The sequence below is a fragment of the Rhineura floridana genome, chromosome 1, assembly GCF_030035675.1.
Source record: "Rhineura floridana isolate rRhiFlo1 chromosome 1, rRhiFlo1.hap2, whole genome shotgun sequence".
In the NCBI taxonomy this organism is placed as follows: Eukaryota; Metazoa; Chordata; class Lepidosauria; order Squamata; family Rhineuridae; genus Rhineura; species Rhineura floridana.
In genome coordinates, this window is record NC_084480.1 from 74,270,900 (window position 1) to 74,288,280 (window position 17,381).

The 17,381-nt window shown below is 41.1% G+C and overlaps 1 protein-coding gene across 3 annotated transcripts in view; it reads left to right on the forward strand.

Annotated features, from left to right (window-relative positions):
- The window catches only part of APC (APC regulator of WNT signaling pathway), an 87,534-nt gene that overhangs the window by 47,552 nt on the left and 22,601 nt on the right, over positions 1 to 17,381 (forward strand). For 2 of the 3 annotated variants that reach the window (XM_061624054.1, XM_061624064.1), the window contains 4 exons: positions 1,694 to 1,837; positions 6,032 to 6,136; positions 9,172 to 9,270; positions 14,754 to 15,132. In XM_061624054.1, the coding sequence (XP_061480038.1) occupies positions 1,694 to 1,837; positions 6,032 to 6,136; positions 9,172 to 9,270; positions 14,754 to 15,132 (727 nt within the window). The remainder of the gene's footprint in view (positions 1 to 1,693; positions 1,838 to 6,031; positions 6,137 to 9,171; positions 9,271 to 14,753; positions 15,133 to 17,381) is intronic. The other variant, XM_061624072.1, reaches the window with a different exon arrangement.

The following is a 17,381-nucleotide window of genomic DNA, read 5'->3' on the forward strand; positions in this document are numbered from 1 at the left end:
ATAATTCCTTATGGTTGGTCACCTGTGGCTGAGCAATATTGTCTTGCTTCAATCAAGAAAGAACTTTATTTAAAGGATTTGTATACTGCTTTTCGTCCTCCAGTATGAGGTACTCAAGGCAGCTCACATGATTAAACAGATCAATAAGAAATAAAATACAACTGCCTCTTGCTTTGAATCTACATGGACCTCATCGTAGGAGAGAAACTCAAAGTAGTCAGTGCTTGGTAATCCTAGGTTTTCCTTCACCATTTTTGAAGAATTCCTATGCCAAGTTCCAGACTGCTTTATGAACATGGAGGAGCAAAAATAGCAGATCTAGGCTTCTGAGAGGGAAATGCTCAAAATTCAGATTTTCAGGATCACCTATTGTCTTCTGGATTATTGTAAGAGTCTGAAACTCTTTGCTAGCTGTTCTATTATGTTTCATGTTTGCAATGAAGTGTTAAAGGTTTTGTAATGAGGTCCTAATATTCATAGGAACATAGAAAGCTGCCTTATTCTGAGTTACACTATTAATCCATCTAACACAGGATTGTCTACACCAGTAGTTCTCAAACTTTTTGCAGTGGCAGAACCCTTCACTTTCAGCAAAACTTTGGCAGAACCCTTGCAATAAAATCTTTTTAGATTTTTTTTAAAGGGGGGATGGGAGGGAATTGATTATTGAGAGAACAAAGAAGGAAGAGCCAGTCAGAGCAGCAGCTTTTCAAAGCAACAATGTTGAGACTTTGAAAAACTTTGCTGTCACACTCCTGGTCTCCTTTGATGGGAGAAGCCTTTGTTTTAGTTCTCATTTTTAAGGCTTGGACTCTTATCAGAGAGAATAGTTATCGTTCCCGCACTTTGAAAGAAACATCACATCTAACTCTTACTGCCAATGGAATGTGCTGAGCGGTGGACTAGGGATTCCCATGACAAGTGCTTAAACAGCAAATTTACCCATTAGCAGGTTAGTAGAGACACTGCTGGTAGTGCACAATCAGGATACTTCAAAGTGCGTTCTTGATTGTGCGTTGGCAAGGGAGGCTTGCTTTCACCACCAATCAGCTAATGGGATCAGCTGTGCTACTGGGTTCCCCGTGGGGTATGCTAGTTAGGACAGCTGACCCCTGCCGAAAGCAGGGCATGGGGAACTCCAGCGGCCTTGATGTCACCACCTAATTATGACTCCAAGCCTGCTGGGTTGACTGCACAACCTGAGTTCCCCGTGCTGATCTCAGCAGAAAGCAGGCTTGAAGTCACTGCCTAACAGCTGATAATCAGTAACATCAAGCCTCACTTAGCTTAGATTTTCTTTTGGAGTGCAGCTTGTAATGCTACAAAGGAGATAAATTGCATGTTGACATCAGGTGATTGACAGGTGGATGGATTTCCACCCACCTGTCAAAGTAGCTCACAGATTGAAGGAACCCAGGATCTGACCTGCTTGCCAGATCTAGTCCCCCCTCCCCCCAGGTCTACATTGACTAGTAATGGTTCTGTAGGATTTCAGACAGGTATCTTTTGCAGGTAGCCAACCTTTGCACATGGCAAGCAGCAATTTCAGGAGAGGGCTGTGCCCTTCAGCTTGTCCTCACATCCTCAGGTGCTCACCAAAGTCATGGTGGCAGTGGTAGCCCACCTTTGCCCTCAAGGAGTGCACGTGTATCCATATCTTGATGATCTTCTATTGTGGGCGTTGTCTCTTCAGAGAGCCAGGGGAGATGTGGACACCACCCTATGTTATCTGGAAGCACAGAGGTTCGTGGTCAACAGACAAGAGCTCTCTGCAACTGCTACAGCACCTGGGGATAGTCCTGGACACCTCACAAAGTCAGATCTTCTTCTTACAGGAGTGAGTGACCAAAATATAGATCCAAGTATTGGTCTGCCTTTCCTCCCTTCAGTCTCCTCTGGTGGACCTGGCCAGGCTTCAGGTTTCCATGATTGTTCCATCAGTTCACTGGGCACCGTTCCATGCCACAGCCCTCTCGTGCTCTTTCAACCCTTACAGGATCAAATTGCCCGACAACTGAACTGGACAGTTCAGATAACAGAAGAGGTCTCAGTTTTCCAGTGGTGGTGCAAGACGCTCACCTTTTGATAGGTCTCACTCTCAAAGTGCCATCTGCTGCAATCAATGCAACCAATGTCAGTCTGATGGGCTGGGGGCCACATGTCTCACTCTTTTCTCCCAGGGAAGGTAGGAGGGCAGAGCTTGACCAGAGCTTGACCTTGGATTAAGGACTGGCTTCCAGCACTCTCAGGAGGCAACCAATGGACCTAGGCAGTGTTTTTCCCAAAATCAAGAGGTTTCTTAGGGTGGTGACCCCCCTGTCTTTCCCAGTAACACACAGATTTCTCTCATTGGGATCTCACCCCAGTACTCAGAGTCCCATACTTTGAACCAGTCAGATCCATAACCATCAGAGTCTTCACACTCAAAACTATCTTCCTGGTGGCATTCACGTCGACCAGGTGGATGGGGGAACTAAGAGCTCTTTCAATCAAGAGGGAGTTGTGCATGGTCCATCCCAACATGGTTGTACTGTGACCCAACCCCAGCTTTCTCCCCAAAGCCCAGGACATTGTATTCTCCAGTTTCTTTCCCAACCTGGTCTGGAGTACGGAGAAAAGATGGCACAAACTCGATGTCAAGCACACCCTCCGGGTCTACATAGATTCCATCAAGGCATCAGGAAGTCAGAATCACTTTTCGCCTCCTTTAAGCTGGGGGCACAGGAGTGGCAGATGAGAACTGAAAGTTGGCCTTACTGTGAAGTGTTCTTCTGGTCAACGGAAAGTGGAGCATAGAGCCCCACCCTTTCATTCGAATCTAATTGGGGGAGGGAGCTCTCCCGGCATTTTGTGGTAATAAGGCCACGGTAGAGAGGACCTCCCACGACAGCCCTCTTTCCTTTTCCCCTCTAACATTTTTTTTTACTGTTCGATACTTAAAAGTTTTCAAGTTTTAACAGTTACAAAGTAAGCAAGTCACAAGTGGCCAGCCTGTTGCTGGTAGGGCTTTGTCACAGACTGGAAGTTGAAGAAAGGTTCCCTTCCAGCTGGCTACTGGGGAAAAAGTCCTTTTTGACTCTGCTTTCAGGAAGAGTTAACCTGTTCTTGTATGCTCCGCTGACCGGAAGACATTTCACAGTAAGGCTAACTTTCCATTGACCTGAAACGTGCAGTACATGTGATACCTGTGTATTTTCAGGTATTTTGGTACCCAGAGCCCTCCCATCTTGTGAGCAAGGAGCGTGTTCTGCTGCTTTTGCTTTAAGATCTGATGCAGTTGAAAAGCTAGAGTTCCACTTAAAAGACGTCATGATTTCATGGACTGCTGACATTTGGCCGGAATCAGATAATAGGCAGTATGAATGGTCATTTGACCCTATCATCGGTGAACTTGGAGAAGGCCCATAGCTCTATAGCAGGGCATCTGCTTTGTATGCAGAAGCTTCAGGTTCAATCCATGGCATTTTGAGGTAGAATTGGAAATGTCCCCTGTCTGAAACCCTAGAGAGACACTGCCAGTCAGCATAGATATTATTATTATCATTTATCATTATCATTTTATTTGTATGCTGCCTTTCCACATAAAATTGTGCTCAAGGCAGCTTACAACAAGGTGAACAAAAATACATCTCAAAAACAATTGCAAAAACAATTTCCTAATAACAAAAAATAATAAAACAGGGACATAAATATAAGCAAAAACAACTTTTCAACATTATGAACATAATAAAACATTAAAAATACTAAAATGCAAAGTTAAGCTATGCTGAGCCTTATGCCTTTTAGGGTGCCCCCATAGACATAGCAAATACAACCACTTGCCGTAAGGCACATCCAAGTTTTAATTACAAATTTTGTAATGTACTGTTTTCCCGAGTGGTCAGGACACAGAATGGAACCATTTTTGTTCTCTTTTTGTCCCCTACCCAAGCCTAGAGGACTAGACTAGAGGCTTCAAAGCGCAAGTCTATGCATGTTTACTCAGCAATAAATTTCACTGCTCAGTGGGGCTTACTCGTAGATAAGTGAGCACAGTTGTGCAACCTGAGGGTGTATGCCGTCCTAACAAGGGAACGGTGAAATCGTCGCGGAACGTAAAGAGCCCCGTTCCCGCATCTTCACGCCGTAGAAGGCCGCAGTGAAATCACAGGGCTTTGCTCCCAAATAAACGCGCACGGGACCGCAACTCAAGCCTTGAGCGAGCTTGCTTGCGAGATATTAGCTAGATGGACCAATGGTGTGACTATATATAAGGCAACTTCCATTTCCTATGAATTGGATGGGGAACTAATACACAAGGTCATGAATGCAGTGTTGCCTTTTTGAAACACAGAACCTTCAACGTAGAACAAGATTCCACTGGCTTTATTTCATTTTTTCACTTGCCTAAATCGGGTTAGTGCCTATGCCACTTGTGTTTGACTTCTGATACTTAAGTTATTTTCAGTAGTTTCTTTCTGAATGTTTGAAGTCATGTCTGCTTGATGGGTGATTTGGAATAAAAGCTCATACTGGAATATAATTGATAAATTGCTGTAAATATAGTTCTAACTTTATGTAGTGTCACATACGATAAAAGTGTGACTCAAGTGCATTTAAATAAAAACATAAGAAAAGACCTTCTGGATAAAGTCAAAGGCCCATATCGTGTGGCACCTTGTTCTCACAGCAGCCAACCGGATGTCTGTAGGAAGTCCAGAAGCAGGACTTGAGTACAAGAACAATCTCTCCTCCTGCAGTTTCCAGCAACTGATAGTATTGCATACTGCCTCCTATAGTGTAGGGAGAATGTAGCCATCATGCCTACTAGCCACTGATAGCTTTCTCTTTGTTTAATCCTCTTTTAAAGCTGCCCAAATCGATCACTATCTCTTGTGGGAGTGATTTTCATAATTTAACTATACACTGTGTAAAGAAATACTTTGCTTTGTTTGTCCTGAATCTTCACTGGATATCCCTTAGTTGTAGTATTATGAAGTCGGAGACAGAAAAATTGAACATACTGGATTATAGTGTGGATTATTCTGTGCCCCAGAATATTATTTTAGAATCCCATGTTCAGTTTAGTTCTTGCAATTAACTTCAGCCATAGATCCACACAGTCTGATATAGGACTGAATTTCTTGGAATGAACAGGCCCATAAAATGTTTGTAAGCAGAATGAATCTAACCTGTTCTATATAGTGGAGACTGTGATTCCTTTAAAACTATGTTCTATAGGAACTTTTCCATATAGTCCTATATGCACTTCTGTGTGTACTTGAGTCACTGGGTATTTTTAATAATCATACTACCTGTGTAAGTGAAGATACTATGAAAAAAATCTGCGTTTTCTGTATGTGAGTTTGGTTTTGTAAGAACAAAAATTACTGGTTTTTTTTGTTTTAATTATTTATTATTACATTTATATCCTGCCTTTCCTCCTAGAAGGAGCCCAAGGCAGTTATGCTGTACAGTTTTATTCAAGTTAGAGAATTATTAGGTTAGGGACAAACGACTTGTTTAAATTTCTTTCTTGTTAAGATGGATGCTTCAGCTTTGGTCACATTGTAACTGAATTGTGATAAGCCAATAGTATGAAACTGATGTATTATGTGTATTTTGGGCTATCTGCCCAAAAGGTGGTTCTGTTTGATTGCAAAGCATAAGTAATATTGTAACTGTTCTAGTCATAGTCTCCAGTAAATGCACAGATCATGTGACATTGCAGAGAAGACAGTTGTTTGCTCCAATTCTGTTACATTTTTGATAGTGATGTGAGCACAGCTGGTGGAGGATGGTGTTTTGTATCTCACAGCAAATCCTTTGTCTTCTAGGGCTATAATCCTCAGAGGACATGCTTCACTTTCATCCTGCAATTTTCCTAAAGCACTTGATCTCGCCTGCTAATTATTGAGGCTAGAGGTTATGAAATATAGAGCATAGTTCAGTGGTTTCTGAAGCTATAGCATTAACGCATTCACAGTTTTAAGCTGTGAGAGATACTGTACTCCATTTCTATACATAATGCTGTAAACTCTTACATTGACAGAGGGCACCTCCAAGCAAGCATGATGGAGGCTCCCTTGAATCAGAGAGGCAAAATGAAGGTCAAGGAGCAGGAGAAATCGGTGTGGCAACTGCTGGCAGTAGTCAGGTAAAACCAGCATTTTATTTATAAACAATGCTTCAACATATGGTGCTTTTGTGAGTGGTATATATTAATTCTGCTATGGCAGTATAATTATGCCTGAATGAATTCCTTCACGTGCACTAAATCAGAGAAGTCTTGCCACTGGAGGAGACAAATGTTCTTTAATCTGTTACAAAGGATTTTTCTAAATAAAATTTAAATATTGGACACTGTGAGCTAGTACAATATGTGGTCAAATTCCCATTATGTGTAATTTAGAGGGAAAGGAGCACATACGCCTGTCAAATTAAACTTTGATTTTGTCATCTTTTTGCAAATTAAGATATCTTTAATGAAAGGAATTTTCTTTGATACTATTTTAAAATGGCTACTAATGCTGCATTATTTTTATGGTTTTGAAATAGAAATTTCTGATAGTAAATTTGTTGTATTTTTGTGAAAAGCAGTGTCCTATAAACCACTAGAATAACAAATTACCATTGGTCAGATTGTTATTTACGTTGGAAGTGGATTTATTTTTTGTTATTTGCTGCTGTTGGTTTGCTATATATATTAATTTGAATGTTTAGTTCTATCTTGTGTGGAACATTTTTATCATTCATTTAGAGTGGGATATTGTCTGATTTTGTATTTTGCTTTGATGAGAATTGTATAAAATGCAAGTATGCTTTAGAATCATTAACTGAAATTATTGTATAATTTTTTCATTATTTCTATTTGTATAATACAAAAGCATTATACTTCAAAATAATGTCAAATTTAACCTATTTGGACTGCATTTCTCTTACTCTACAATATCCTGTTTAATGTCACTGAGACTGCTCAGAGTTGAGTGGCAAGGAGCATTAAAACATATTTTGATTTATTTTCTCTGCTTTTTCTGAGTAATAGCCAAGCACTACACTCTAAATCATAATGAAAACTTCAGCTGTTCTTTAAAATCAGCAAAACCCAATTCTTACTGTTAAATAAGCTGTGGCGCACCTTGTAAAAATATATATGTTTCATTCTGATATGAATGGGAACTTTAATGTGGATAAACTCATGGATGGGAAAGTGGCTTATAGCCAATGAGCTTGGTGTGAATATAGGAAAAAATTAACCCTGTAGATTTTGTGTTTAGAACAACTCTGAATTTTCCTCATAAAAATGGTGCTTAAAGTATTAATCTTATTCTCTCTCCCCGCCTCCCTCCACTGCTGGCTTTATGGATATGAGTCATTCAATCTGTCTTGCTCTGAGACATCTAGGGATTACTTACTTTTTATGCAAGGCCAGGGAGAGAAGGCTTAATGGATTGGGCACCAGTATCTTATTTCTGGAGCTCAGGTCAGTCTATCTTGTGGCAGTGGAGATTACCAGAATGCAAAAAACTTCTAGTCAATCCAAACGGTTTTGGTAGTCAAATCAGCAATGTTATGTTTGAAGATTTGCCCACTGTAGTATTTTTCAGAAGGCAACCCTTTTTTCTGCATGACTGAACTGTTCTGCATGCTTTCTGCTCTGCTGCATTTGGCGAGAGCAAATTAAATTTGTAGAAATGTGGATGTATCCAAGTTAGCTGGTGGATATAAATGAACTTCATTTTTTATAAGAGAAAATCCACTTATAATGTGTTCACAGGAACAGAATAAGATCTGTAGCACGAGACAAGGTGAAGATAATGGGGTAGGAATGCGGCAGAACTGGTTGGGTTAATGAGAGAAAATAGTATGAGTATATATAAGTAGGGTCAAGTTCGGTGGGCAGAAGATAGTGAGAATGACTGTTAATGAGAGATGGGGATTGGTACAGGTCAATCAATCCTGTTCACTGTGCAAAGGGCTCTGCAATGAGCTTCATTAAGCCCTAACAATTGGCTGGTTGTCTCACCTTGCTGAGAGCTTTGAAAGGCACTTTGCAGGCAAGTAGCCAGTCAAGGCACAAGATTCACATATGGGTGTTCTTAACAGATCATTTTAAAAGTTAGCTATTGAGCACCAAAAGTGGATAGTAAAAATTGTTAAACTGCTAATTGGTGGGATCAGTATGGAGTCTTTAGCTTAAATTTAGAGGCTGACAACAAGCAAAACATCTGGGATGTAGGAATCTGAAAGAGCCTACTAATGTGTTGGCTACTCAGATGCATTCCTTCTTTCCTGTGTCAAATTAGGAAAAATATTAGAAACTTACAACGTGCTCACTTTGTCTGCAGATCTAAGGGAAAACCCATCTAATGTTTAGGAAAAATTGTCATCTTTGGAATCCTTGAAAGAGGCATCTTCATTTAGTTTTGCAGTAATTTAAACATATTTGATAATTTAAAAGCCAAACAGTAAGGGCGGTATCCAAGTAATACATCCCGTCAGCACAAGGATTTATTCGTGTGCAACAGAACCTTCCCCGTCTCCTTTAAGTGTCCCATGCTCTCCACAAATCTGCTCCTGAGGGTTTGGGGTACCCCACAACAGATTTTTTGGGGGGTGGGGAGGTCCATTGCACAAGTATAGATTCTTGTGCTGACAGGATGTGTTAGTTGGATACCGCCCTAAATATATTAAAGTCCCTTTAACTGGGTAACAGCTGTACAAATCAGCTGAAATTTAGGTAGTCTTTTTATTACCTGTGAGGACACTGGAAGGAGCAGCTGGTGTGATGAAGCATTGAGAGGGGCTTGTAGGCACATGCTGAAATGGTATTTGGAAATACCATCTGGTGGCTTAATACAGCTTTGAGAGAGAATTGGCTGGTTTATGTTGAAGGGAAAAAACCTTCCCCATAAACATGACATTGTGAATAGAACACTTCCCCCTATGTAAATTACACTGTTAATTTGTGACAACTAGATGGTTACTGTTCATTTCATTGGTGGGGGGGGAAAGGGACCTTATTGTGGCTTGCATTTGTAACTCAGTAATGATTATGCTTTTTCTGTACTGGCCCAATTAGATTTTTGTTGACTTGTAAGCTTAATTTCCAAACTGTGTTGAATTCGAAAGTGCCAACATTTTAAAATGATTTTGTGCTGAACACTTTTATCACCAAATTGTTGCTTTTAGGGGTCAGCTACTCGGATGGATCATGAGACATCAAGTGTTATGAGTTCTAGCAGTAATTACTCTGTTCCTCGAAGATTGACAAGTCACCTAGGTACAAAGGTAACCAAAGTTTGCCATAGGTTGCTAACACCATATTTTACACTTAAAATGTTATTTTTGATAAAGGATATTAATATTCATATTTCCAGTCAAAGTTATCTGAACTTTACTATGAACCTTTACAATGAAAGAAGGCTTCCTTTCCATCCAGTTGTTAACCAAAACAGGGTACTAGGTACAAAAGACAGGGCCTTTTGAGTGTTGTCCCCAAAATTGTGGAATGCCCCTCCAGTGGACATCCACAGGGCACACTTGTTTTTAGAATCTATTGATATTATTTTTATTTCAAAAAGTGTTTAATGTCTGGTAATCTGCTGCTTTTAGAGGTTTTGTATAAGCTGTTGCTGCTTTTAAGTTGCTATGTTTCTGGTGCTGCTATTTTTTGTATTTAATGTACTTGAGTTGCAATTCACTAATAGGCAAAAAACCTTGGGGTGTAAGAATGTACCTGTAGCCCACAGATATTCCTATCAAACTTTAAAAAGCAGGGAAATTGGGCAGCTATAGTGAATGCAGCAGGGGAACAGGCACCTTGACCCCGTCTCTGAGATATTGTACTGCCTTACATATTTGTCAAAATGCAAACACAATTTGGTTTGGTCTTTCACAGTCCAATCCACTTGCTGTGTAGCTTGGAAGAATTTAGTAACATGTGCCTCTGAGCATATGGTGAGTGGTGGCAATACCTGCCATCTCCAAAGATGGAGAATGACATTTTTGTATGTTTGTTGGTGTTCTTCTTACTTTGCTTCATTCTCGTGTTACTATTGTTTCTACAGAGAATCTAATCTAGAAACATTTATTTCTCATTATTTATCCTAGAAATTTTTATTAATTTCAAAGCCTTTTTATTAGTCACTGTCATATGAAGGTGAAGACAGCCTTTTGTGTTCCAAATTGGAGTTTATGTTCTGTTTCTATTTTGGGTGCATTAACAGTTGAATCTGAAACTGCAGTTTGATGTAAAATCAGACTGATTACAGTATGTTGCTACTTCAGGAATAACTCTAGCTGTTGGAAAAAAACAAAGTTAGCCTGCCCAAGACGCATGTTTTCAGTCCGCTATGTTTAAATCCCTTCATTTAAGGCAAGGTGGGCAGGGTCAATTAAAAACATAGAGCACACCTAGAATTTTTCTAGAATATTATTTCACCTCCCACTGTTTTATCTTGTGCAAACTGAGACACTCCTGATGTCCACTGGAGAATATTCTGCAGAATGGTCAGTGCCATTATTCCAGTTGTTTTTGGAGTTTTTTTAGTGTAAATTTTGCAAAGTGTTGCTGTACTTCACATATTCACAGAAACAGAAGCAAAAGAAAATGATTTCCTATAGGAAACTACACTAAAATTGCGAAGTAAATCAGACATATTTAACGTGACTATCTGAACTATGTCAACTGTCTTAATAATGTTGCTTCTTCCCTGCTAAAACAACATCAGCACAGCACATGTCTTGTTTCTATTATTTGGGCTGATTGCAGGTGTTGCCGCCACTCACCATATGCTCAGAGGCACATGTTACCAAATTCTTCCAAGCTACACAGGAAGTGGATTGGACTGTGAAAGACCAACCCAAATTGTGTTTGCATTTTAACAAATTTGTAGCTCAGTCTCAGAGGAGGTCAGTCTCCTGCTCCCCTGGTGCATTCACTATAGCTGCCCAGTTTCCCTGCTTTTTCACGTTTGATAGAAGTATCTGTGGGCTATAAGTACATTCTTAAACCACAAGGTTTTTTGCCTATTAGTGAATTTCTCTGCTTTTTAATCTGGGAGGTAAGAAATGGGATCCTGTGTAAGCTTGCTGAGAATGGATTGATCATTTGAGTTCAGTTGGATTTACTCCCCTGCAATCATGCTTAGGATAGGTGAAACTAACCACAGGGTATGGGGAGGAGAGGAGGAGGAGGGAGGGAAGGAAGGAAGGGCGGAGGGGAGGACTGGGATGGGAGCAGGCAGGAGGGGGAGGGGAGGAGAAGGACAGGTTTGATCATTTGCATGTTTATTGAGTTCAGTGGGATTCATTCCCATGCAGTCATGCTTAGGATAGGTAAAACTGACCGGGGGGGAGGGAGGGATGGCTGGAGTGGGCAGGGAAGGAGGAAGAAGGGAGAGGAGAGGGGAAGGAGAGGAAAGCCAGGTCTGATCATTTGCATACTTATTGAGTTCAATGGGATTTACTCCTATGTAATCATGGTTAGGATAGGTAAAACTGACCATGGGGGAGAGAACAGGAGAGGGAAGGAGAAACAGAGGGGAGTGGACAGGGGGCAGAGGGGGAAAGAGGGGATTGGGGGAGGGGAGGGGCAAAGGAAGGGGCAGGGGAGGGCAGGCTTGATCATTTGCATGGTTATTGAGTTCAGTTGTATTTACTCCCATGCAATCATGCTTAGGATTGGTAAAACTGACAGGGGGTAGGGGAGGGGGTAGGAGGAGATTGGCGGGGTGGGAAGGACAAGAGGGAGGAGAGAGGAGAAGGGAGGGTGGGTTTGATCAGTTGCATAGTTCAGTGGGATTTATTTCTGTGCAATCATGTTTGAAAATGGAAATGGACTGCCTTCAAGTTGATCCCAACTTATGGCGACCCTATGAATAGGGTTTTCATGGGAAACAGTATTCAGAGGTGGTTTTACCATTGCCTTCCTGTGAGGCTAAGAGGCAGTGACTGGCCCAAGGTCACCCAGTGAGCTTCATGGCTGTGTGGGGATTCGAACCCTGGTCTCCCAGGTCATAGTCCAACACTGACCTGGGGGTGGGGCAGGGAGGGTAGGAGGAGCAGGGAGGGGAGAAGATTGGGTGGGTGGATGGGCACTGGGCAGAGGGGAAGCCCCTTTCCTTTCCAAAAGGAAAACATTGTGAACAGTATCATTGCTTTTCAGGGTTTCTCCCACCTTTTTATTCTGCAGCGGGCACATGTAGCCTCCCACCCAAATTTAAACCAAAGCTGTCCCTGGCCATATCCACATCAGGCCTTTATTTCACTTTGGACAGTCATGGCTTCTCTAAAAGAATCCTGGGAATTGTAGTTAGTGAAAGGTGCTGAGAGTTGCTAGGAGACACCCTGTTTCCCTCACAGACCTTCAATCAGAGCAGCTGACTGTTAAACCAGTCTGGCCACTGGAGCTCTGTCAGTTCAGTAGGAGTCTCCTCTCAGCACCCTTCATAAACTACACTTCCCAGGATTCTTTGGGGAAAACCATGACTGTCTCATATGAAATCAAAGTCTGGTGTGGGTGTGGCCCCCTGATTAGCCAAGCCAAGCAGCTGTGAGTCTGGCTTTTAGAACACTGACAGCAGGCTCTTACTGAGCATGCCTGACATTATCATTCAGTTCAATGCAAAATTTCCTAAATTTATTAAAAATCAGCCGGGCATTTTTTTTTAACTTTTAAACTGCAAAAGATGAAGGTCAGAGTATGGGGCAAGGTCAGTAATAGGATTACAGGTCCTCTGTGAACATGGCTGATTTTTAATGAATTTCAACATATTATGACAACTCTGAGAGAAAAAAGTCCAAAAAGCATCTGGTTCTCTCTCTCTCTCTCTCTCTCTCTCTCTCTCTCTCTCTCTCTCTCTCTCTCTCTCTCTCTCTCTTTAGACTTTGAACTCTCAATTCTTTCTGACTGTTTTATTTATCACCATGAAAATTGAGAGGGTTGTTAAGTAAGCGTTTCTGAGTTCAGAACTATAAGTTTTGTAAGGTTTTGTTTTGAAATGAGCTTATGAGAAGCATCAGAATGGCATGGGGGGTATTTTCCATTTAACATTGCGGAATGTGAAAAATCCACACTGGCTATAGTATACAGCCACTCTCGTGGCTGCTAAATTATTTTTGGGAGGCTGCATCTCCTCTCAGCAATGCTCTACTATGGGTCAGAGCTGCATTCGTGAAAGATACCTCTGCTTAGTTTTCTGGCAACCAGGCACTCTTGTGGTTACTCTGGACTTCCCATTGGATCAGCTGCCATTTTCATTCTTGAGGTCTGGATGCAAAGAAGGAGGATAGGGATAAGGCAGGCCTAGGATACTGTTCCAGAGGCTACTTGGGGGGAGTGGCAGATGAGATGTTCATGAGATAAGACATTTGAGGCTGCCTGTGGGCTATTGTGGGTTTTTCTAGGACCTCAGTTGTACTAAGGCTGTCCATAGAGTCTCACCTTTTTCTTAGAAGAGGTCTCCCCCAGGGTCTGCGTTGGACAGGATCCTAACAGAATCCTTGAACCAGTTCTGTAACTATATTGCCAATCTTAATTACTAATGGAAACTTGACTTACTAACTTAGTATGCATGGGAGCTTTGTATGTGTTGGGAATATTAAAACATTGGATTCCTTCCCTTTAGTCTGAAGCAATATAGTTGATGTAGCTTGGCTCTTATTCTTTGGTACCAAACCAATAGGGTCAGGCCTAAGAGTTCCTCTGCTAACACTATGCCAGAACATGTATTAGAGTATCAGCAACCAACCCCTTGCTAGAGATGTCTTAAAGAAACTGAACTGTACAGTTTTCTTTTGCATTGTTCTGGGGGGCAGAGGAGAAGAGAGAGGGAGGGCTGACTGTGTGTGTGCACTTCCTCTGTTGGAGGAAGCTCACTGCAAGCTTCCAAAATTCCAAATTTGCCCATGGGCCCAAAAACATTGCTAACCGCTGATTCCTTTTTTCCCCTGTTCAACCGGGCAGTCCATTCTATGAGAAATGTCTTTAACTCTGCGGGGTTTTTTGGATCTTGAGATGTTTTCAGCTGTCCAGTTTGTACTTGTATATTCAGCATGTCAAATGACTTAAGTCATGTATAATATCTAGCAACTCTGGCAATTTTTAGTTAGTGCTAAGCATTATAGAATGGGACAATTAAAGCAGCTTATTACTAATGTTTCATGATGTGACATTAGATTGCTGCTAAATTATCAGTTTCAGGAGATTGTTAAGCTTTTCTGAAAATGCATAATTGTTTTTGAATGGCCTATTTTGTGTATGGACAAGATTTATTGAATACAGTGAATCCTTCACTAATTGGTAAGAGTTCTAACTGCTTTCAGTTAATTTTATTTTAGTTACTTAAGAATAGTGCAATACAGTACCTGTAATTATTATATCTTGAGTATTTTAAAATTTGGCCCATAGGCTGAATTCCTGTAGCATTCATCCTCAGTGAGCAAAGATTTTTTAAAAAAATCACTTTGATTATGGCTCTCTAGAAAATAACTTTTACATATTCATATAGATACAAACAAATTTAAAATAACTCTAAATTTGCCTTCTCAACCAAAACATTTGATCATTAAAACCAATGAAGTTCTTAAATGCTTCTAACTTTTGTAGATGCCTTTGTTCTGTTGTATTGCTACAAAAATGTGCTTAATTTAATAAATAACTAAAGACCAATATGGTTCACAATTATTTGAAGCAATACCAAAATATTGGTGGCATATGCCATCATTTACACTTGAAAAATGTGTAACATTATTTTAAACTTATTTTGCAGGTTGAAATGGTGTATTCCTTGTTGTCAATGTTGGGTACTCATGATAAAGATGACATGTCACGAACTTTGCTAGCCATGTCTAGCTCCCAGGACAGCTGCATAGCTATGCGCCAGTCTGGATGTCTTCCCCTCCTTATTCAACTTCTACATGGCAATGATAAAGACTCTGTGTTGTTGGGAAACTCCCGGGGCAGCAAGGAGGCCCGAGCCAGAGCTAGTGCAGCACTGCATAATATCATTCACTCGCAGCCTGATGATAAGCGAGGCAGGCGAGAAATACGTGTCCTCCATCTTCTAGAACAAATCCGAGCTTACTGTGAAACATGTTGGGAATGGCAAGAAGCACATGATCAAGGCATGGACCAGGACAAAAATCCAAGTATGTTGGTCACAGTGCTTCAAGTTGTTACTGATAGCATGAAAACACTTCACAATGGTTTTGAAACATACGGCTTTGAATCTGAGTCCTTTGTAGAACAACATTTACAAGCAATTTATGTGAGATCCAATTAAGATGGGCAAAACTGCCTATATTGGTCCATGTCACTCTTGCTTGTTCTTCCTATAATTCGCGACCCCAGCGGAGCCAGTCAAAATGGCGCCCGTTCACGCCAAAAAACTTTAGAAGGATGAAAAGTAGAGAAACGGGTGAAAACGGGATAACAAAGGGGGGAAGGGGTCTTCAGCCCCACCGCCCTGGATAAAAAGGGAACAAAAAATCGGAAAGTAAAGGATCAGTGAGAACTCACGTGGAGAGTAGTTCTGATACGTCTGTCTTTGACCAGACAGGAAATGAACTGGGGTCTGCAAGTCAGCGACGCCCCCTCAAGCTGCAAGCGTCAGCGCATTTCCTGTCCTTGGAGTCAGATGACAGATTACTACCCACGTGATGGACTGGCATCCAGTAAAATCACCTTACAGGTGAGAACTAATGGTTCAATCTGCATTATAAGTTGTGGAACTTTGTTGCCACAGAGGTGCATCTGACACCTTCACTGTAGAGTTTTCATTGAATGCTGAAGACATACTCTTTTAGGACCCAGCCTAGTTTTGTGATTGTAATTTGTTTTAAACTGTTTTTAACGTATTTTAAATAGTTGTGACCTGCTTTGAGACCTTAGGGTGGAGGGTTGGTAATGAATAAAAAGTAGTAGTAGTAATTATCCCTCAATATGTATTTAAAAGTGAATTTTGATGCATTTTAATTTCTGAGAGTTGTGTTGCAATACTTGGAGAAGTGCATCAATTCAAGGGGTGCAGATCAGGTCATTTTGTATAAGAATGCAAGGAAAGAATCATCCCTACCTACAAAACAACAAAGCTATTTTTTATCAGCAATTTGACAGTAAGGGCAGTTCGGCAATGGAACCGACTGCCTAGGGAGGTGGAAGGATCCCCTTCGCTGGATGTCTTCAAGCAGAGGCTGGACAGCTATCTGCGGGAGATGCTCTAGCTGTGGATTTCCTGCTGTGAGCAGGGGGTTGGACTCGATGGCCTACAAGGCCCCTTCCAACTCTATGATTCTATGATATTTGATATTATATTTGGATGTAATCCAAGAGATGTATACAACTATAATTTACTATTTAATATAATTGTTTCCTGCTACTTTTCCTATACTAGGCTAGTCTCTGGAAATACTGAGTTTGAGGTAGGAACAAGTGGTAATGTGTTGGAAGGTACAAATAACATTCTTTCTGACTGATCCAGGTTTGGCCAAGAATCTTTTAGTGTGATGCTAAATGTTTTCATTATAACAATAGTGTTTTATACTCTTTACACTTCAGTGTAATATAAGAGGGAAAGTTTCACTTCTTGTGAGTAAATTTCAGCCATTTTTGTGCAGTACTTGTACACCATATTCTCTGACAACATCGGCATCTGAACTCACTAACCAACTACATATCATATAAAATAAAACCACATAATAACAATGTACGTCAGTTCTTCAGCACATCAATACAAAGCATAGCTGTACTATGGTGAATCTGGGAGATATAGCAAGACACTTGGACTTCCCTCCCATGGCAGCTGACTGACATTAAGCCAGGTGGATTGGATGTGAGTGGAGGTTGGAAAGCAGAGATATGAGACAAGCAGGAGGGGCAGCTTTTTCTTTATAAACAGATTATGCTGAGTAAGAAAAGGAGAACTATGTATAGGCCAGACAGAAAGTGTGAGGGAAGAAATTTAGCAGCAGCATGACTAATGAAGAAGGAAAGCTAAGAATGGTAGTTTGTCTGGGGGTGAGGAGCAAGGAGGGATAGACAAGTCGTCAACGCTCCCCTATGATGAGTTGAGGCTCCTGGGTCCAAGAGCAGAGACCAGGATTGGCTCCCAGTTCTGCCCTCTGACCTGAGAGGGGGCTAAGGTCTGGTGTGGAGTTCTGTCTGTTCCCCTAATTTCAGAACATAGAACAGTGCCTTGCTGCCAGATCTTAATTAACAAGGAGGAATATGCTAAAGTTAACCTGAGCCCAGGATATTTAGGGATTTGAATATCGTTATGAGTATTATGAACTGTGCCTAGAAGCATATAGGCAGCCTATGCAGTGGAGAAATTAGCCCTGTAGCTTGTTCTGCACTATCTGTAGCTTCCAAACCATCTTCAAGGGGCAATCCCAGGTGA